The following is a 22,411-nucleotide window of genomic DNA, read 5'->3' as shown; positions in this document are numbered from 1 at the left end:
AGAATATCTCCCTCACGCACATCAGCGAGGAATGTGGGAGTGTGGAGAGTACTTCCTCCATAATGCTTATTTCAGACGCAATGATGGGTACAAACCCAGGTTGTTAGGCTCACAGGGAAGCACTGTGAGATAGCAGGCTGGGGGTTTTTCCGTTTTTCTTGGATACGAGTTTGAATTTACAAGCACCACATAGGCACTCCGGTACCCTGTGAAATGATGAGCTCCCTCCCACTTCCTTCTGTATGCAGGAGCATCTGGCACTGCCATATCCAGCACCCAGGAGATTGGCCCTGCGCTTCACATTCCAGGTTTCTCATTCTCTCAGGCACATTTTCCAGGCAGCCACATTTTTTCAGGATTAGTTTATGGATGACTGCAACTTGAGCCCAGACATGTCTACACACAGATGCGCATCCTCTTCACCGCTACCCAGCCTTCTGTGGAAGGACCGAAGTCCCAAGTGCAGATGACCAGAATGGTGATTGACAACAGGCAAAACTCAAGACAATTCCCAAACCAGCAAGTACTGTTGATTAGACCCCACTATAGAATTGACAGCAAAAACGTAATAGCAATAATCCAACCCCCGATTTATGGTTAAGTTCCCCCAGAGTAAAATGCAAAGATGAGGCAGACTTGACCTCTGGGAAGACATAAGTGGACTTAAACTTCCACCTAACAAATTTGGTACCAAAAGAAGTTTATAGTATTGAGTATATGAAAACAAAACAAAAAGACATACTTGCATTGATTTTAACAAATAAATCACACAATTTTTTCAAAGATTTATGTATTTATTTGATAGGTAGAATTATGGAGAAAAAGGAAGAAATAGAAAGAGGCAAAAGGGGTCTCCCATCTGCTCTTTCAGTTCCCAGATAGCTACAACCGGGCCAGGCCAAAACCAGGATCCAGGAGCTCTACCCAGGTCTTCCATGTGTACATAGGGGCCCAAGCACTTGGGCCATCTTCTGCTGCTTTCCCCCGGCACGTTAGCAGGTGGTCAGATCAGAACTGAAGCAGCAAGGACACAAACCTTAGGGAGTGCCAGTATCACAGACAGCAGCTTAACCTGTTGCACCACTACGCTGGCCCCCAACCATGCAGATTTCTGAAGAAGCAGCACTACAGTTCTCCTTTTGACTTATGAAAGAAGATTAGAATCATTTGGTGGGTGCAAAGCTCTCTCCGGGAACCTTCTACACACATGTGGGTCCCGATTTAGATGACAGCAAGAGAAAGACAGTCACACTGGAAGGCATCACCCCCACACATACGTCCAATGACACAAGTGACACCAGGCAGAAGGAGTTGGACTCTTACCAGCAAGGTTGACATCTTGGGCAGAGATGTGTGTGTCCCAGGTCCAGAGGTAAGACCACCCCATCAGCCACCCTATGCCACTCCTGGTAAAAACAGAGGACTGCATCTTTCAGAGGTCGAACTGAGGGCTCAAAAGGACAGTGGCAGTCACAGCCAAGACTGGCTGTGCTTCAGCAGAGTTCAACATGGGGAAGGGGAAAGGAGCCAGGCAGCTGGCACTGGGTTGAACAGAAATCCGCCTCCTTCTCCAGCTGATTGGCAGCTAAAGGCAGAGCAGGTGAGATGGGCCCTGTGGCAGTTCTTAAGCCCACTGTCGCATTGCAATTTTCTGAATGGAGAGGGAAAAGTGTTCAGAGAAAGGCAGTGAGGAGGGTGTTAAAAAAAAAAAAAACCTTGTAAATTATTTGGTTATTCACAAGTGGAATCATTTTGTTTTGTTTTGTAGCTGAAAACTACCACTACAAGGCAGAGTTAACCACTGTTGTACAACAGATGCAGGGGTGCAGGGGGAGGAGTGTAAGGAAAACCTCCCCTTCCCCAGAGACCAACCAGCCAGGGGAGTGGAGTGCCAGGACATGGGAAACAGTCATTCTGTCCTCAGGGACACCTGGGAACACCAAGAGCATGACACAGGCACCACAACCACAGCCCCTAGTAAAGAAGAGGCATTGAGAAACCATCCGCCCCCCACCATTGGGCAGGAACCATGGCCTCGGGGACAGCCTAGGCAGCCCCCACTCATGCAATGCCATGTGAGCTCATGAATCCTCATATGATAAGACCCAGGACAGGGAGCAGACATGCGGACTAAGAAGCTGCTACCACGGATCCTGCACACCAATGTCAGCCCCAGCTGTGGCATTAACCCTCGAGGCATTTTCCCAGCAGGACCAGGCACAGGTGTCCCAGTGAACAGGCAAACTCCACGGGTACCTTTGAGGCCAGAGGCACAGATCTCATCTTTCCTGGTGTTGCCTGGTGCTGCATGCCCAGTTTCTCACCATTGAGGGTACACAGGCGACTGCAGTGTCACTGCTCTGGTGGGAGCAAAACACTATGGCCCTGACCTCACAGACTGACAAGGTCCCTAGAGGGGCCCAAGCAAGACAGCAAGACACAGGCTGCAATACTCCCCATCCAGAGACTGTATATGCCAGCAGCAGACACCAGGCTCCAGCAGACAGAAAGGAGCACACATACATACACACACCTGTCCTGACAAATCTGCAGTCTGTTCTGAGTATAGGTGCTCAGCTGCTGAACCCAGACGGAACTCAAATCCTAAAGTGACACCCACTTACAGCACCATCCTGGGCATGCAGCAAGCTTTGTCCATGAAGGTCCAAGCATCCAATGGGTGACACAGATGTCTTACGCAGCATCTTAGATACCCAAACGTACAAAATATGTGAGTATAGAATACTCACCACAGATGACCAAGGACTTGTCTACTCATTCCACTCACGCCTTGGGTAATGGGACAACAGCACTGCTATCAATCTATGAAGCTCAGTTGCACCCAGGACACCAGACTGTAGCCCTGGGGGTGACATGCCCTGGACTCGCAGCTCCAGGTGGGCTCTGATCTCTCACCTGCAAACATTACTAGCCATGAAAGAGGCACAGGTGAGAGGCAGAGCACACCCGAGAGCAAGTGAGAGAGGGAGGAGGAAGGGAAGGATAGAGAGAGGCGACAAGCAGAGTGGAAGAGACAGGCCAGGGAAGACAGGGAAAAACAGCAGTTTGATGGCTGGAAGGAATGCAGACAGATATTACAAAACGTATAGCGTACACATCTCGGAATGTACTGCCAGGTCTTCACATTATTGATATATTTGTGGCATTGGTTCCAAAGAGGCTGTGCAGCATTTTGCTGCCAGATGAGTTTTCCTGAAGCCCAGCTCTGATCATGTTACCCCTGGCCAGAAGACTCCAATAGCTCCTCCCGGCCTGTAAAATGAAGTTCAATTTCCTCAGCCACCCTATGAAGCCCTCTTCAGCCTGGCCCCACACTCCCAGTCCAGCCCTCTCCTGCCCTCTTCTTCTTACAAACTCCTCTACTTTAGGGAAAACACAAAGGACTTCAAAACATTCAGGGAGGAGCCAGAGCTGTGGAGTAGCACGTTAAGCCTCTGCCTGCATGATGCCAGCAACCCATATGGGTGCTAGAGTGAGTCCCCACTTTGGATCCGGTTCCCTGCTTATATGCTTAGGAAAGCAGCAAAGAGGATCCAAGTCCGTGGGTCCCTGCATCCACACTGGAGATACGGATGAAGCTCCTAGCTTCAGCCTGTCCCAACCCAGGACATTGAGGTGATTTGGGGAGTGAAACAGTGGACAGCAGATTTTCTCTGTCTTTCCTCCTCTGTGTAATTCTGCCTCTCAAATAAATAAAAATGATTTTTTAAAAATTAGGGAAAATGCAATGAAAAGGTAAGTTGATTTTGAGTGCTATAAATTTGAAAGCCATGTACAATATTTTCAAAATACATATATGTTTTCTATGAGCTTTCTAAAGATCTCTCACAGACATGGATTTCAAAATATTTTTCAACCAAAGAAGCTTTTATTAACAAAAATACATTTTTTTATTTGAAAATCAGAGCTAAACACAGAAAAAGATACCCATCCAATAATTCACTCCCCACATGGTCACAAAGGCAGAAGCTGAGCCAGGCCACAGCCAGGAGTCAGAAGCTTCTTCCAAAGTCTCACAAGTGGGTGGCAGAAACCCGAACATTTGGACCATTTTCTGCCACTTCCCCAGGTACATAAGCAGGGAGCTGGATCAGAAGTGGAGCAGTTGGAACTCGAACCAGCACCCTTATAACGAAAGCTTTGCCCACTGTGCCACAAAGGCTGGCCCAAGTTTTTATTTGTATTCTATTTTCCACAGACCCCGAAGTGGCCTCCTCTACACACTGAAGCTTCCAAATGCATCTGTATTTTCCACCTACCATCCTATGTCTGGTGTACCCTACCTATATCCTCCAGTTAGCTTTGTCCACCATGGGAGCTCAACCTGCAGGGAGCTAGGCAGGCAGCAGGCCCCTGCTCACCAACAACCATGCCTTAGTGCCCACAGGTTAAAGCACCTTGTCATTCTGCATGAGCTTCATGTGCCAACCCAGCCCTGAGTCACAATTCCAATCAACGATGAGACTTCACTAGGTGACATATGGTAGACAATGGCACAAGCTGATCAGAAAGACACAGAATGGATCAGCACTGTGCTAGAGCAAGCTGAGCCTCCACCTGTCGTACTGGCATCCCATGTGGGCACTAGTTCTAGTCCTGGATGCTCCACTTCCAATCCAACTCTCTGCTAATGTGCCTTGGAAAGTAGCAAAGGATAACCCAAGTACCTGCACCAACATGGAAGACGCAGAAGAAGCTCCTGGCTCCTGGCTTTGGATTGATCCAGTTCTGGCAGCTACGACCACCTGGGGAGTAAACTAGTGGATGGAAGACCTCTCTCTCTCTCTCTCTCTCTCTCTACCTATCTCTCTGTGTGTAACTCTTTCAAACAAAAAAAAGGAAAGACCTAGAGGCTCTGAATATCAGGGGAGGCACAGACTGATTCCCTCAGCCTTGTTCCTACTCCAAGCCCAGGACTCCTCCATACCCTCTCCCTGGAGAGGTCACATGAGCACATGCTGAGGGACGCTGACGCGGCTGGGGACATCACACTGGACTCCTTCCTGTTCTGAGAACAAACAGGCTGAAGGGTTTTAAGAGACGCCATTTATCACTGGGACAGGAGGCCAGGTCACTAACACTGTTTATACAACCCCAAAGCCAGTGTGCACAAACACGGTGACTTGGTGCAGGGCGAAGCAGCATGACTGATTGATGGTGGGGAGGGGACAGTTTTTAGGAAACACGGGAAGCCACCAACATCTACACACTCACTTGGCCAGCAGCTAAAACTACTGAAAAGAGAGCTGTGGTGTAACACGGAGCACAAATGTGATTGGGGCTGTATATTGCTTATGCTTTCCTTTTGTGGTATTTGGTATACAGACATCAGCCACACGTGACCACCTGGCCTAGCAGTCAAGCCACTGGCTAGTAGAGTAATTAAGTCACTGCTAGCACTCCCATCTTGGAATTTCTGGCTTTGTGGCACAGTGTCAGATCCTACCAGGGCAGACTCTAGGAGGCAACACATGATGACTCAAATAACCGTTCCTGTGCCCCAGATGGGAGACTTGGACTGAATTCCTGGCTCCTGGTTTGGGTTCCAGCCTGGTTTGGCCAAGCCACAGTGGGCATTTGGGGGAGTGTAACTGTAGGTAAAAGATCTCTCTCGTCAGTCTCCCGAACAAATAAAAATGGTGTTTTACAAAAGAGGTCCCGTGGGTTAAAGCAGCTCTCCGCTCACTTTTTCTCCCTCTTCTGCTACTGGCAGGCCTACGATCACAGCACTAACCAATGCACCAAAAGTGTCGCTACTGTTTAAATGGGACCTCTTCTCGATGGGCTGCTCAAGTTAAAAAATCAGTACAATTCGCCACAAATGATGAAAGTCATGTCCCTGGTTGAATCCAGGCTTCCAAACTCACAGCTTAGCCCAACAACCAGCAGCTCATCAATGAAACAGTGAAAAAATAAATCAGTCCAGGGCCAACCCCAGGGCACCACAGGCTAAGCCTCAACTTACGGCGCCAGCATCCATTATGGGCACCAGTTCATGTTCCAGCTGCTCCACTTCCAATCCAGCTTCCTGTGAATGTGCCTGGGAGAGCAGCAGAGGACACCCCAATTCCCTGGACACCTGCACCCATGTGACAGACTTGGAAGAGGATCCTGGCTTTGAATTGGCTTAGTTCCAGCTGTTGAGCCATCTGGCGAGTGAACAATCAGATGAAAGGCCCCTTTCTCTGACTCTCTCTCTCTCCTTTCTCTGTAACTCTGGATTTCAAGTAACAATGAGAAACAAATCATTAACAAAAATCAATTCAAGAAGCTGTATGGAATCTGCATTGCCTCACCAGCTCTTGCCAACTCCTGGCCTCACTACCTTGTCGGCAGGCATGTGCTGGTGGCTTCTCTCCTCTCTCCTGGCTCTCTGCACCTGCTGAACACTCTGTGGCTTCAATCTATCCCAATCAGAAGCACCTTGCCCCTACTGGGGGATCACCTGTAGCCTTATCCCAGCCTCAGACACAAAGCGACCAGCAGAAAGAACAGAGACTGTGGATTCCTGTTCCCTAAGTCATCCTTATTGGTTATAGAGCCAATACAGAAGAGGCCAGGTCTGTCCGTGTCCATGCCCAGGCAGAATCCTGGGTGAGAGCAAACTCCAGTGCAGCAGTGATGGTCACAGGACCATCAAGAGGCAGCAGAGATCCCTGGTGCCTCCCACGGCAGACGGAAATGGCTGTGGACTCAAGCCTCCTGTTTCAGGATAAGGTGACCCACAGCTCCTGCTCCTCCTCAAGAAGAAGGCACCTTGGTAGGTGCTTGGTCGCAAAGTGCTCGGTGAAGAACCTCAAACAGTTCACTACCGGTAAAGCCTGGGAGTCAGCCAACAGGTGTGGAGACATTGCATGTGATATCAGCAACTACAACAAGCAGAATAACACACACAAGATTAGCTGCCACCACTTCAATGTGGTTGAAGTGGACACAGCCTCAGATGCAAACAGAAAAGTACAACCCAATGTAGCATAGAGTCCACTGAAGACAGATACAACAGAGACAGCCCCTTGCAGGAAACAGATCTTCCTCTGCGTGTGTGTTTGTGTGTTGAACATAGAGCATGCTACTTTATTTATCTGTAAGAGTTACAGAGAAAAAGAAGGAGAGACAAAAAGATCTGGCTCACTCCCCGAATGGCTGCAAAAGTTGTTGTGGGGCCCGACCAAGACCAGGAGCCAGGAACCTCATCCAGGTCTCCCACATAGGTATAGGGCTGAAGCACTTGGACTTCCCTTCTGCTTCTTTTCTGGGTGCATTATCAGGGAGCTGACTTGGAAATGGAGCAGCTGGGACTTGAACTAGTGTCCAGATAGGATGCTAGTGTCATAGGAAGTGTCTTTATCCTCTATACCAAAACACTGGCCCCTGGAACAGCATGTTTTTTTAAGATTGATTTTTATTTGGAGCCCAGTGCGATAATGTAGTAAAGGTTCTTCCCTTAAACACGCTGGGATCCCATATGGGTGCTGGTTCTAGTCCTGGTGGCCCCGCTTCCCATCCAACTCCCTGCTTGTGGCCTAGGAAAGCAGTTGAGGATGGCCCAAAGCTTTGGGACCCTGCACCCACATGGGAGACCTGGAAAAAGTTCCTGGCTCCTGGCTTCAGATCAGCTCAGCTCTGGCCGTTGCACTGCTTGGGGAGTGTACCATCGGATGGAAGATCTTCCTCTCTGTCTCTCCTCCTCTCTGTATATCTGCCTTTACAATAAAAATGGATAAGTCTTTAAAAAGATTTATTTTTATTTGAAAGGTAGGTTTTAAAGAGCTAAAAATCTTCATCCTCTGGCTCACTCCATGACCTGAGCTGAGTCAATCTGAAGTCAGGAGCCAGGAGCTTCTTCCAGGTCTCCCATGTGGGTGCAGGGGCCCAAACACTTGAAACATCATCTTTCACTGCTCTAGTAGGCAGGGAGTTGGATGGAAAGTATGGCAGCTGAGAAGCCCATGCCAAAGGCAGAAGCTTAGCCTACTACACCCTGACACTGACCCCAAGGGAACAGCACTTTTTAAAAGTATGTATTTGTGTGAAACACTCACATAGCTAGAGAGAAAGCCCACCAAGGTTCACTCCCCAAGAAGATGTGATGACTAGGACTGGATCAGGCCAACAACCAGGAGCCAGAAACTCAACATGAGTGACTGGGACCCAACGAGTAGAGTCATCGCTCTCAGCCTCCTAGGGTGCATGCTAAGCAGGAAGGCAGAGTTGGGAGCAAAAGCCAGGGATCCAACCCTGGGTGCTCTAACATGCAACACAGTTATGCTAACTGGAGTCTCAAATGAAACTGGAGAGAATCCTTAGCTTAAAGAACTATTCTGGAAAACAGGGACTGTCCCAACTATTTCAAAGGCCCTAAAGACTTCTCTTAGAAAATTCCAAATACATATGGTTTTATTTTTCTTTAGTTTTAATTGAAAACACATAGAAACATAGTGTATTTGCCATATACACACCAGAGCCCTGCTCTCCCATACCTGTATTTCAAGTCAGAAACTTTACTGCAGATGTCTGCAGCAATATTTGGCAAATTCTGTGAACGTGTAGTAATCTCATCCCTGTTTAATAAAGAATGAAGAGTCATCCCAAATTCTGGGCAACTTTCAGAGTTTGTTGGAACCTATAGCCATAATTTGACAGAATGAAATCTAGAGGCAGTCATATGGTGCAGTGGGTTAACTCACTACTCGAGACGTCACCATTCCATACGAGCATTGGTTTGAATCCTGGCTGCTCCACCTCCTATTTAGCAAGTGCTAATGCACTTGGGAAAGCAGCAGCAGACAGTCCAAGTGCTGCTTTGGTCTCTGACACCCACATGGGAGATGCAGGCGGATCAGCCTGGCCCAACCCTGGCCCAACCCTGGCCATTTCAGCCATTTGGAGAGTAAATCTCTTCTCTTTCTCTCTCCATCTCTCCCTCTCTGTAACTTTCTGTCCTTTCAATTAACAAATCAATCCTTTAATAACGAAAGACTGAAATGTGAGGATCAGAGATGGGACAGAGGCAATGTCCTTCCCAACATCCACCCTTCTTATGACCAAACGTCACCAAACAATTCCAGAGACACTGCCTGTACCAAGCTCGGCAAGCAGAGCCAGGCTACTTGAGGGCAGGTACAGGCCAGGAGATTTCTGAATGCCACACAGAACTGTCACCCCAAGGCAGACTAGTGTGGCAGCCCAGAAAAGTGAAGAGGTAAATCCTACCCAGGCAAAAGGTGAATTGCTTTCAAATCCACTCCCACTTTTGTATCTCCTTCAGACAACAAACAACAGATTTCTCTTTTAATCCCTTGTGACAAGCTCCCCAAGCCATGGACTGTTCCCACTGAAAGAGCTTAAGAAGTGGAAAGAAACAGTAAGGGGGTGGGGCTCTTGGCAAGGAGAAGGTCTCTGAGAAATATGCTAAGTAGGGGCTGAGCCACAATTCAAAGGCAAATGGCACTCATTGAACAGTCTTAAACCCTCTGGTTTTGTAGACACACAGATGCATGCACACACACACACACAACATGGGTAAGATGTTAATTTCTGGGCCATCTGTGCAAGGTGCCACCTGACATCTCACAGCTCTTTAAGGACAGGTCTCTGCTAGGTGCCAACACAGGGTCTCTGTTTGGAGGGCACCAGAACCAAACTGTCTTCGATCAAATCATCAGATCCTGAGGTTTTCTGGGAAGGCCTCTGCCATCCCCTACACGGATGTGGAAGCTTGCCTATGTGTTTTCAGAGGAAATGAGTTCCTCATAGCTTGATGTGTGGAAGAAGTCACTTCTCCTGGCGTCCCTGAAGCAGGAGTCCCACATAGCACACACGCAGAGTGACAACAGCTCCTCTTACCACTCCAACGGCCTGGGCAGAGCCAGGTACTTTTTGCAGGAGGCTGAGCTCCTGGGAGATAGAAACAACAGTGTTGAACCTTATTATCTGATATTTTGCAACAGGTCTGAGTTCCATGCTTGCTTTCAAATCCTTACAATTATTCCCATCCAGATGACTCTCCCTACCAGACGTTGAAATGTACCTCAAGGCTTCTTTCTGCTAATCACCCAAAACAACAACAGTCCCACTGCCAGGAAAGAAAATGTTTGTGCAGGGATCACTCACTCCTTCCAGTGTGCCCACAGCAGGGCCCACTGTGCTCACCATCTTTTTCCTTCCACTCCCCAGTGAGAAGATGCATACCTGTCCCACTCACTCCCCCGCCCCAACACCTCTTCAGCCAGAGACAGCTAAACAGTGCAGAGGCAGGTGCGTGTCCCAGAGGCAAGCCCACGAGGTGAGCAGGCTGACTAGGAACTAGGATGATGGAAACCAGGGGACAGAGAGCAGAGAGCCTCCCTGCCCCTCCCCCTTGTCCTGAGGCCATCCTCACACAAGGGTCCCTGCTGTCAGTGCACACTGTCCTGGATTACAGCAGCAGGATGCTGGGGAGCACCAGGGTCCACACAGCACATTCACATGGGAGCTCCCTGCACAACCTCCAGGAGCACAAACACAGCAAGCAGAGTGAGAGGATGAAACAGGCATGCCACACCCCAGCCCCACTGTTCCCCAAGAAAGCTATCCCAGCACAACGGACACAGCAACAACCCAGAGACCAGCCTTGCTTGGCTGTGAGTTAGCCTGGGGCCATCAGGACACACTCCAGCTCAGCAACTGCATTCCGTTTGGGAAATCACTCATGTACCAGCTTCAGTAGGACCAGCAGTCAGGTATCTGGCATCTCCTGGACACTGGCCCAAGCCACATGAATCAAGTCTTGTATCAGAAGAAGAATCTGACAGCTGACACAGATCAGCTGACAACTGGGGAGCCACCCATCACATCGTTGTGATAACTTAGAGTCACTTGCTTGCAGAAAAAGACTCAGTTCCTCAAAGTCTAGCCCCAAGTACCCCCAGGCCCAGCAAAGTCCTCTGGTTCTATGTTCCCAAAATGATGGGATACCTGTTTTTAACTTTATCAATGCCAATTCCTACTCATGAGGCACCACATGTTGTTTCAATCAGTGTGTGTGCTGCAGAAAGAGGACATGGGCCAGCCCAGCCCTGCTACCCACCATCTTAGCCCTACCTCTGTGTGTCTGAACGTCCAGACACCAAGCAGAAGTAGGATACTGCACCAAACTGATTATTCTGGCCCTAAAATATCACCTTCAGGAGTTAAAGAAGAGCCAAACTAATCGTGAGTTTTTTAAAGTCTAGTTTACATGTAGACCATAACTGTGCCCATCCCTGGATTCTGGACAACTGCAGACACTATGCAATGACACATGCCAGTCATGACCCAGTGTGCCACAGTTTCAGAACATTCTATCATTCCACGCTGCTCTATCACTCTATGATATCTGCCATTGCAAAGGCCTCATCATTCCAGAATGTTTCATCATCCAGAACATTCTAACATTCCAGAATATTCTCTCACTTCAGAACATTCTAACATTCACTGAGCTGTGACACATGGGATCCAGACTCACCCTCCTGTCTCCATTGAGGGAGGTCTCCCTCTATTCTGAGGTCCTTAGCTGTACCCCCAAGTACAGGTGGCCCAAACTTGTCAGGTCTTCCCAGTAGTGCACAACAGAGTTCTGAGAGTGGCCCTTGTGTGGGAAGCACTCCAGGTTATACCCCTAGGGGAGTAGGCTCTGCCTTGTCCATTCCAAAGCTTTCTCACCATGAGCATACAGATGCCAGGGCCACCAGGTCCTAAAGCCAAGTATCCCTCTACGGTATCTCAGAGTCTGACAAGGTTGTATTGGTGCAGGACTTGCCAAGGTTGTATTGGTGCAGGACTTGCCACCTTGTACCGATATCCCACACATACCCCCACTAAGCTTCAACTGAGTAGGAAGAACTGGATCCAGTTATCAGAGGCTGGGCACACCCTGGAGATTCAAGGGACGTTATGAGCCTGCCTGGGAGGAAGACACCTGCCAGCCATGGGGCTGTCACAGTCACTCTATTTTTCCTCCTTTCCGGCGCACTGTGGGAGGTGTGGGGCGGGTGGCTTGTGACACCAATGACATGTGAGTAGAATCAGCAGAGACCCCTTATGACAGAAGTTCCAAAGACCTACTCATGACCCACTGCTGGTCCCCCTTCCTTCCTAAGGAGAGGGTATCAGTAGGGCTGGGGCTTCCACTAGCCTAAATCTGAACAGAGCTCAATTGGCCCTACACAAGCCTGTGGGCAGAAGACAGGCATCATATATTAGGTCATCATTTGTGATGGCACACAGTTCTAACCATCATCCCCAGCAGACACAACTACCCTCTCCGGGCCACCAATGGGCTATCCTCCCATTTCTCACTCAGCTCATCTGTGGCTTTAAGAGTTCCAGTCTGTTAGGGTGAGGAGTTTTCACTCCCACTTTCAACACACACAGCCACCCTGGTGTATGGATTACGGCTGATATTTGCTGCCAAACAATCTATAGCAGCCCAGTAAAACCCTATACTCTGTTAACTTTCTCCTCCAGTACCCAGGCACGCACACAGGCTCAGCAGTCCTCTTGTCCTCAGCTTGACTATGCAGTCTCCAGCAATCAAAAATGGCACACGGAAAATTCCAGAAACAATCGCTAAGATATAAAGGGCACACTGTTCTGAGAGGAAAAATGGTCTCTCACACCATCCTGCTCAGTCTGGTCCTGGATGTGAATTATGCCTCTGCACAGCTGTATCCACGGAGTGTAGGCTTCCCACCCATCAGTCACTCCACTGCCTTCTTGGCTACCATTCATGCTACCTGTTTTCAAACAAATTTGGTGATGCTGGAATTTGGTTACATCAAAGAGAAGTCTTGAAATGCTTCCTTTAGGCAAAAAGGCAGACATTCTTAACAAGAAGAGAAAAAACAATTATAGATGTGTACAGAGTTTGCTAACAGAGAAGGGGAAATGTCACATTCACATAACTTTTACCATAGTATGGTGAAGTAATTGCTCCACTTTATTATCATTGTTAATCTTTTAGTGTGTCTAGGTTGTCAATCAAACGATCACAGTTATGGATGTCTAGGAAACTGCTATCTGCTAGTTTCCTCCCTAAAAGGCCACAATAGCCAGGGCTGGCCAGGTCAAAGCCAGGAGCCAGGAACTCCATCCATGTCTCCCATATAGATGGCAGGGGCTGAAGTGCTTGGGTCATCCTCTGCTGTTTTCCCAGATGTATTAGGAGAAAGGTGGCTTGGATGTGGAGCAGTCAGGACTCAAACTGGTGGTCTGATATGGGATGCTGACAGATTAACCTACTGTGTCACAACACCAGTGCCACAGGGAGAGTTTTACATAATCTTCCCCATGTCAGCATATACACAAGACTGTCCTGTGTAACTGGGCTGATAGACAACTTCTTGTCCTAGCTAGGTCTATACAACAAAAGGACTGAAGGGACCACCATAACCTGTCACTGCCCTGGGCTGACAGGGGTAGATCTGCCACTTTTACATCAGTCCTAGAACTATGAAACAAATTCTTACAGGCATCCTCTAAGCCCATTCACCACACCCAGGAAAGGCAAGCCAAAGCTCAGGAAGAGTCTGTGTGGATGCAAGCACTTGCACTGGACCAGAGGTACATGGCCGCTCCCCTTGGTCACAGCAGAGTTACACAGGACCCAGGCCCAATGCAGTCTCCAGCTGCAAGCACCAACACCTTCAGGAGCCTTTTCATTACTTTTCCCCATCACTCACCCTGGGCATCATGAAAGAGGCGCATGGGAAAAGATAACAACCAAACCAGAGCAGACATGAGCTGGATCCTGACACTTCATTTCATCCTTCTGGACAGATGAGAAACACCAGCATCAATGTGCATTTTAAAAGCCTGAGAGGGGCTGTCGTGGTGTGACCGGGTAAGCCACTTCCTACAATGCTAGGATCCCACAGGGCACTGGTTTGAGCCTCAGCTGCTCCACTTCTGCTCCAGCTCCCTGCTAATGAACCTTGCCAAGCAGTGGAATATGGCCCAAGTCCTGGGACTCCTACGTCTACATAAGAGTCTTGGAAAATGCTCCTGGCTCCTCTCTCCCTCTCTCTTCTTCAAAACAAAAGTCTACTGAGTTCTCTAGGGACACAAAGCAGAACATATTTGATTTCTCTAATGTGTAGTCTATTGTGTATTTTCCTTCACTTTGTGAAGCCCAAGGATTCTCCTTGACTCATCAAGGATCCAGCGGTTTGTGGTCAGGCAGAGTACCTGGATTTTCATCCTGGTTCCCACCATAGCACATGCTCCCACCCTAGGATTGGTCTCATGCACTTGAGCAAATTCAGGCACTCCAACTGCTCCAAACTTCTCCTTAGGGACAGGATCATGGCCCCAGTCAGGCACCAGGCATTGTGGTCTACGACAGCTGCTAAAACTGACATAAACCAGGAAGTATGGAGAGGCTCTAAGTCTGAAACTGAGGCATCAGCAAGGCCAGGCCCCCCTCCCTCTGGTATCTCTGGGGAATGAGTTTTCTTTGCTTCCCAACCAGCTTCTGAAGGTGCCAGTGGCAACCCCTTAAGCTGCTAACCAGCAGACGCCTCACAGGTCCTCCGAGTGTCTCTTCCCTCCCAGTGGTGGGGTGTGGCCCCGTGCCTCAGGTTTTATCTTCCTCCCTCTCTGTTTGCAGCTCCATCACGTCTGCAAAGACCCCTTCCAGAGAGGGGGCATGGGAGAGGCTCTTCCACCACTGTTACAAGCTCAGAGCCAGGGACCACAACCACATCCGAATCCCCAGTCCCAGTCCACCCCTTGGATTTCCCCACAACTCAACCAACAAAACACCTGTCTTGTCTTCTTCAGTTCGTGTTTCTGGCACTCACAACCCAGAGTTCTGATGAGTGTATACACCAACAGGAAAAAAAAAATGCTATCTAATGTGACTTTTAATCACTTCCTGAAATCTGGGTGGGCTTATTTATAGAAAAGGCTGGTCAGGGCTGATAACTGGTGAAATTAACGAAAGAATTTCAGGGGTGGGCTTACTGTTTCACTCTCATATGATTAGTCTCTTTTTTACTTACATATCAAATATCTCCCTCTGCCAACTTTTCCAAAGTTTAGCTCAAATCCAGCGCACATCAGTGATTCCAATGGGCAGCCCTGGGTGTAGACCCAGGGCCTTGGAGCAAAGCAGACCTGCCAGGCAGCCCCTCACCCTGGATCCTGTTTCCCGTGTCCCAGGTAACAGCTGCTATAGGCCAGGCCAATCACCTTCCTGAGCTGTGCACACGGATGGAGCTCAACCCAGCCCAGCCCAGCTCAGCCACGGCACGCACCGGGGACAAAAGGCTGACAACTCGGGAAATTTGCTCTCATGACTCTGGAGGCTGCATGTGAGGTGTCAGCTATCGGAGAATTCCAGGCGAAAACCCTTCCTGCATCTCCCTCCTGTCACCCCATCCCCTGTCCTCATCACTGGGTGCCTGCCTGTAGGTCTCCATCCCTTCTCCTCCTCTAAGAAAAACACTGGACCATCTAGAGTCGGAGCCCACCAACTCCAGAACGAACTCAACTAAGGGGCTTTGCAGAGGGCCCCCTGTTGCCCACCTCCCTGTTTCCACACAAGGTCACGTTCTGAGGCTCCAGGAAGGACACGTGGTGGGGGCAGAGGCAACATGTAACCTGGTTCATGCCAAGAAAGGCGTTGGGATGAAAACCAGCCTGCATTCAATTTCCCAGCAGCATACACCCACCACCTCTGTAGGTTCTGGGCTCTGGGCTCCATGAGGTTTTCCCACCAGCCACTTCTGGAGTGCAGTCAGCAGGCTGAGGACAGAGCCCTCTCCACAGAAACTCGTTCCACAACTTGCACACCTGTAGTACTGCAGGTTAACCATGTCACGTGTCACTCAAGGGGCGGGAGGACCTACCCTCCACACTCTGCCTGATTTAGCACCACCAGTGAGTCTGCAACCTCCCTGATGGCAGGGGCAGGTCTCAGAACCAATTCAGTGAAATTTCACATGGCCCACATGGCCTCTAATGAACGTGAGCTTCGTTGACCAGCTCAGTCCAGCCAGGGATCACCAATCACAGTAGATAATGACTGTGACAATGTCTGCCTAGTCTTCCAGTTTTGGGAAACTGTCATATATGAGGCTATCATGCATGAAAGTCACCAGCTTTGAGTTGGCAATCTCACATAGCCCTGTTGGCCTGAGCCCAGGAAAGAGCGCTCCATCCAACAGCCAAGGTCCCTCTGCTTCAAGGAAGTCCTCCTTTCACCCGGCCCACCACCGTTCTCCCTGCCCATCACCATGCCTAGGGCCTTGCCCACTATCAAGCAACCTGTCCACCACTTCCCTCCCCACCACTCCCACAGCCACCACCCAGAGCATCACCATCTTACTCATTGCTCTCTGCCAGCACCACCCTCGCTGCCCATTGCCCTCCTTATTGTCCCGCCCATCTCATCACCACCCAGCATTGCTGGTTTCCATCTTTGCCTTACCCACCCGCCTTGGTCCAGGTAGCATTACATTCTTTGGTAATGATCCCTGCAGGCTCCCTTTGGCCCAGGGTCATATTTTTCTTCCCTGCAATAACAGATACCCACCAGCCAGTGGGCCCTTACCTTCTGCAAAGGGCTCCCACTCATAAAAGCGGCCCATGAATGGCTTGTTGTTGTAGGATGCACACTGTACCTCCCGGATGCTCCTGCTGCTCTCTGGACATGCCTGCCGGAGGACAGGGCAAACAAGGTGACATATTAGTGCCAGCACATTTCCTCCAGGCCCTGGGCAAGGCCATGAGGTCTCCTCCTCCATCCCAAACCAGGGTTCCTGAGGCCTTGTGAGCTGAGACTTTTACAGGCCTGTGCTGCAAGCCAGGGCTCCCACGCTGATTCTCCATATAGCACAATGTAAGGAAACCAGCAGACAAAATGGGCTGTATGCACCTGCCACCTGCTTCCACAGGCCTGTACATTTCTTGGCCAGCCCTTCAGCATAGAGTAACAGAGGCTTTAAGCCCTGTGTGAATGTACTGGCTACTACTGTACACACACTGACCACTGGACCGCTATTAGACTTCTCATAGAGGCCAAACTGAGACAGTCACGAGGGGCACAGCCAGCAAGGGGCAGAGGCTGGGACCCAGTCCCGGCAGGATGGTGCCCACCAGCCATCCTTACCCACTCCTTCCCATGACATTTGAATCCTACATGACATTTAAATCCTACAGTTTCTGAGTACAGAGAGTCCTCTTAGAGATCCTTCTATGAATGCACACCCTGGTCCAGCATCCTTCCCCACCAGAGTCATGACAGTGAAAAGTGGTGATGCATGGGGATCTGAACCCTATTAGGTTCGCAGGCGATGCTGACTGACCATGTAGAAAACCCTAAGTTGGGCCTGGCATGATAGCGTAGCGGTTAAGGTCCGCACCTTGAACATGCCGGGATCCCATATGGGCACCGGTTCTAATCCTGGCAGCTCACTTCCTACCCAACTCCCTGCTTGTGGCCTGGGAAAGCAGTTGAGGACGGCCCAAAGCCTTGGGACCCTGCATCCACGTGGGAGACCCAGAACAGGCTCCTGACTTCAGACTGGCTCAGCTCTGGCCATTGCGGCCGCTTGGGGAGTGAACCATCCGACGGAAGATCTTCCTCTCTGTCTCTCCTCTGTGTATATCTGCCTTACCAATAAAAGTAAATAAATCTTAAAAAAAAAAACTCTAAGGGTTCCTCCTCCTATTTGTTTCACTCTTACCACTGCTAAGCGGAGTAACGTGTGACAAAAAGAAGTGCAAAAACATAAAGAATTAGGATCTGAATCTCTAATCCACATCATGGAAAAAGCATGACACAGCTTTCACTTTAAAAAAATGCATTTGCAATGCAAAGTTCCAGAAAGAAGGGGAAAGAGAGAAGGGCTTAAGTCCTTGGGCCGCGAGAGTCATGGGGGAGACAGCTAGAGAACCCTGGCACGTGGTTTTAGACCGGCCCAGCTCTGGCTGTTGTTGCCATTTGGAAGTAAATCATTGGATTGGAGAGATCTTTCTCTGTGTCTCTCCTTTTCTCTCTCTGGCTCTGCCTTTCAAATAAAAATAAATAAATCTTAGACGGAACAAAAAAACAAAACAAAACAAAAGGCTTCAATAGCCAGGGGCCAAGCAGGAGCCAGGAGCTTCATCCAGGTTTTCCAAGTAGGTTCAGAGACCCAAACACTTGGACCATCTTGTGCTGCTCTCCCAGGTGCGTTATGAGCAGCAGCTGGAAGTGGAGCATCCGGGATACAAACTGGCACCCATATGGCACGCTGGCATTCCAGGCATCAGCTCAACTCCCACACCAGAACACCCTAGTGACAGAGCTTTTCAAGTCCAGCTAGACCGTGCTGAAATGAGAAAGGGAACCTACCCCCTACACATTAAAAAGCACTGTGTGCTTAAGAAGCCTCCAGAACATGCTGCTAACGTGACAGTTCCAAGTCCTAAGGGATTTATGCAGAAACCTCCCGGATGTGTAAGGCTCACTAGGGCTGTGTGTGCAAACACACAGAGAAGGAGGCCCCAGGAAGGAAGGGGAACCTCTCGTGTCCCTAGGACAAGCACAGGGTGGTCTGAACCCTGTGCAGCCTGAGCCAAACCACATGGAGCAAGAGGCTGCTGTGTGAGGCAGAGGATGATGGAAATCAGGGGTGGGAGGAAGGGCTGGGACAGGCGGTGGCCCCGGGCTCTGTTGACAGCAGGATGGTGAGAGTGGCTATTGGGTGTCTGGGGGCTGAGCCCCTGCAAGCCTCCAGCCACACCAGCTGTCTTCTTGATGGGTCTGGGGAGTGCTACCCACATCATCCTGCCATGAGCTAAATCCAAACAGGATGTGGTCAGCAGAGCACAGTAGAGAAGCTACAATCCCCGCAGCCCAGTGCAAGAACAAAGTTTGTTAAAGATAACAGATTCTTAGGAGGACCAGAGGAAGGGAGAGAGATTTGATCTAGCACTTAAGATGCCTCCAGCCCACATCAATACTGACTTTGGCTCCTGATGCCAGCTCCCTGCTAATACAGCCTTGGGAGGCAGCAGGTGATAGCGCAAATCCTTGGGCCCCACGTGGGCAACCTAGATTGGGCTCCAGGCTGTTGACTTTGACTTGGCCCAGCCTCAGCTATTATGAGCATTTGAAGAGTGAGCCAGCTGATGGATGGAGGGGGGGGGGGGAGAGAGAGAGAGAGAATGAGGTTGCACAAGACCACACAGACAGAGCCAGTTTGCTTCACCCCTTCTCCCTGCAAGCAAAATGCAAGAGGGCCTCAAAGTTCACAGAAATGGGTATTAAAAACTACACATGGATCTCGAACAAGTCTTGCATCAAAACAAATCAGTAATTTTCCATTAATTTCTTGGTGTACCCCACATTGCTAACAAAAAAACCATAAAGTACCTTCAAAATCCTCTAGAACAGCACAGTATCTCATAACAGAAATGTGTATGTCCTCTTTGCTGTTGTTTTTGAAGCTTACATGTGATTTATATCTAAATTTGCTTATGCTGTTGGTTTTTCTTGTCTTTGCTTCTTTGAAAGGCAGTTACACAGGGAGGTTTTCCATCCACTGGTTCATTTCACAAACGGCCATGTCAATCAACCTCCAACTCTGGCAGTGGCACTGGGTCCATCACAGGTGGCTTTTGGACAGAGGTCTCATGGTGGGGGATGGTTTGAGGAATGGAGGGCTTGGCTCTTAGGAGAACATGCAGCTCAGGTGTCTGACGGGGACAGGCTGGGCCATTAGCATCACCAAGTCATCAGGCAAGCTCCACTGCTTCTCCTGACTCCTTATCTCCCTCTGTTCAGCTGAGGGACTGGGTTCAATCTCTGCTGCTGCAACTCTCTGTGGCTCCAGGTTATATCACGGCGAGTGAGACCGAAACTTGTGCATGACCCCTAATTGTTCCTGCAGAGCCCGTGGGCAGTTCCAGCCACTTTGGGAGTGAATCAGCAGATGGAAGATCTTCCTCTCTGTCTTTTCTCCACTCTGTGTATCTGAGTTTCCAATAAAAAATAAAAAGAATCTTCATGTTATGTTTTGAATGTTATATGTTGTGTATAAACTAAAATTGAAGTATAGGTGAGGTGGTCACAGAAGGTGACTGGGAACTCGCATTTACTTTTAACATATTGGTTACTCATTACTATGTCAATTAATTCCATAATGATGTAAATTTTTGCTGATGGTATGTTGGAGCTTTCAATTGACTGGGATGATACTCTGCTGGCTCTGTCTTCAGACCAGAGAGGGTATACCTAAGAAGCCGTTGAACTTGACTGGACAATAAGATGCTGGACTCTATGTTTGGTATACACTTGCAATGGGGGAATCTCAACTGAACTTGAGCTGTGGTTATGCAACTAGGTGGAGGAATCCACCATGGTGGGAGGGTTTGGGGAGGGGTGGGGAGAACCCAAGTATCTATGTAATTGTGTCACATAATACAATGTAATTACTGAAGTTAAATAATAAATAATTAAAAAAAATTGTTTACTTGAAAGATGGAGTTACAGAGAGAGGGAGATTGAGAGAAAGCTCTTTCAATTGTTGGTTCATTAAATAGGGCTGACCTAGTGGCTAAAGTCCTCGTCTTGCATGCGCTGCCAGGATCCCATGTGGGCTCAGGTTCTAATCCCGGAGGGCCCGCTTCCCATCCAGCTCCCTGCTTGTGGCCTGGGAAAGCAGTCAAGGACGGCCCAAGGCCTTGGGACCCTGCACCTGCATGGGAGGCTAGAGGAAGTGCCTGGCTCCTGTCTTCGGATCAGTGCAGCACCGGCCGTTGTGGTCACTTGCGAAGTGAATCATTGGACAGAAGATCTTACTCTCTGTCTCTCCTCCTCTGTGTATAGCTTACTTTGCAAGAAGAAAAAAATAAATCTTAAAAAAAAAGTGTATGGGATCTGGTGCAACAGCCTAGTGGCTAAATCCTCATCTTGCATGTGCTGGGATCCCATATGGGTTCCAGTTTGTATCCTGGCTGCTCCATTTCCCTTCTAGCTCCCTGCTTGTAGCCTGGGAAAGCAGTCAATGATGGCCCAAAGCCTTGGGACCCTACACCTGCGTGGGAGACCCGGAAGAAGCTCCTGGCTGCTGGCTTCAGATTGGCTCAGCTCTAGCCATTGCGACCATTTGGGGAGTGAACAAGAAGACAAAAGATCAGATCTTTTTATCTTCTTCTCTCGATAAATCTGCATTTCCAATGAAAAAATAAATAAATCTCTTTTTAAAAGATCATGGAAATGGAACTAAAAGATAAGCTTATTTTAGTACAAAAAATATTGAGATACACACATAATTTTTTTTTTTAATTATGCTCTTTCTAAGAACTTTCTAATACTTCTATTAAAAAAAAAGCATGAGTTCTAAACCTTTCTACACCCAAACAAACTTGTGTTTTATTTGCACTTTTCCAGCAACTCTGTGAAATACCCTTTGGGCGTGTGGAAAGGTCAATGAGAAAAGTTTCCACAAGCATATGGACAGCAGAATGCTGTGGAAAACAAACACGGCTGGCGGTCCCAAGATGACAGAGGGTGGTGACAGGCTCAGGATAAGGGCCACTTAAATGGAGCCCCAGCCAGACGCCGGCCCCCATAGCTAGGGAAATTTCCTACCTTGCAAAAATGGCCTGGGTTCTTATTGGACCATGGACCAGATCCACCCTTCCCTCAGCAGAAAGTCATCTTTCAGCTGCTCCTTCAGTGGCAGACAGCAAGCCTGGCCACGCTGAGACTGCGGCTATGACCTTCACTGAATCTCTTCAGTCTCATGGGGAACAGGGCTGGGCTTCTGCTGCCCCAGTGAGCTCTATGCAACCCCAGGCTTCAGAGCCCAGGACCAATTCTCACTGTTCATGCCTCTGTCTCTCTGAGTATTTCCTGCTGCAAACTTGGTCAACAGTAATCAGCATTTTAGGAAGTCACTTCCTCTCCCAGGGCACTGCTCTTCCCACTCAGCCTCTTGCTCCTCGCCTCTGACAGCAGCTGGAAGGGTCTCCTGTACTCAACACTTCGTCTTTCTAAAACATCTGGCCTCACTAGGACAACTGCCCTTCTCCACAGTCTGGGGCATCCAAGACCCTCAATGGCAGGTGCAGCACCTGAGTGGACTGCAAAGGGACCCACCTGCTCCAGTCCTGTCCTCCTGTTATGTGTGTCACACCCCCAAGCAAAAGCCTCAGGAATCAGTGTGGGGAAAACTCAGGAATCAGATCAACCTCACCTCTACCACATACACCTGGGCTGGGTGAGGTGGTGCTGCTCCACCAGGGGCTGGGGCTGAAGGCCACAAGCACTCATCCAGATTCATGCTGTCTGTGGGTTATCATCTCACTTTGCATACACCTCAGAGGCACAAAGAAGCCAGGCGCACAATCAGAAATCATACAACATCTGCGGTTGATT

The 22,411-nt window shown here is 49.1% G+C and overlaps 1 protein-coding gene across 1 annotated transcript in view; it reads right to left on the bottom strand.

Moving 5' to 3' along the window:
- Window positions 1-22,411, bottom strand: part of THSD4 (thrombospondin type 1 domain containing 4) — a 369,969-nt gene that overhangs the window by 265,945 nt on the left and 81,613 nt on the right. The window contains exon 6 of the mRNA XM_058665429.1: window positions 16,595-16,697. Within this exon, the coding sequence (XP_058521412.1) occupies window positions 16,595-16,697 (103 nt within the window). The remainder of the gene's footprint in view (window positions 1-16,594; window positions 16,698-22,411) is intronic.

Source organism: Ochotona princeps, chromosome 6 (assembly GCF_030435755.1).
Source record: "Ochotona princeps isolate mOchPri1 chromosome 6, mOchPri1.hap1, whole genome shotgun sequence".
In the NCBI taxonomy this organism is placed as follows: domain Eukaryota; kingdom Metazoa; phylum Chordata; class Mammalia; order Lagomorpha; family Ochotonidae; genus Ochotona; species Ochotona princeps.
The sequence above is the reverse complement of the archived record's forward strand: the minus strand, read 5'-3'. Positions and strand labels throughout refer to the sequence as shown.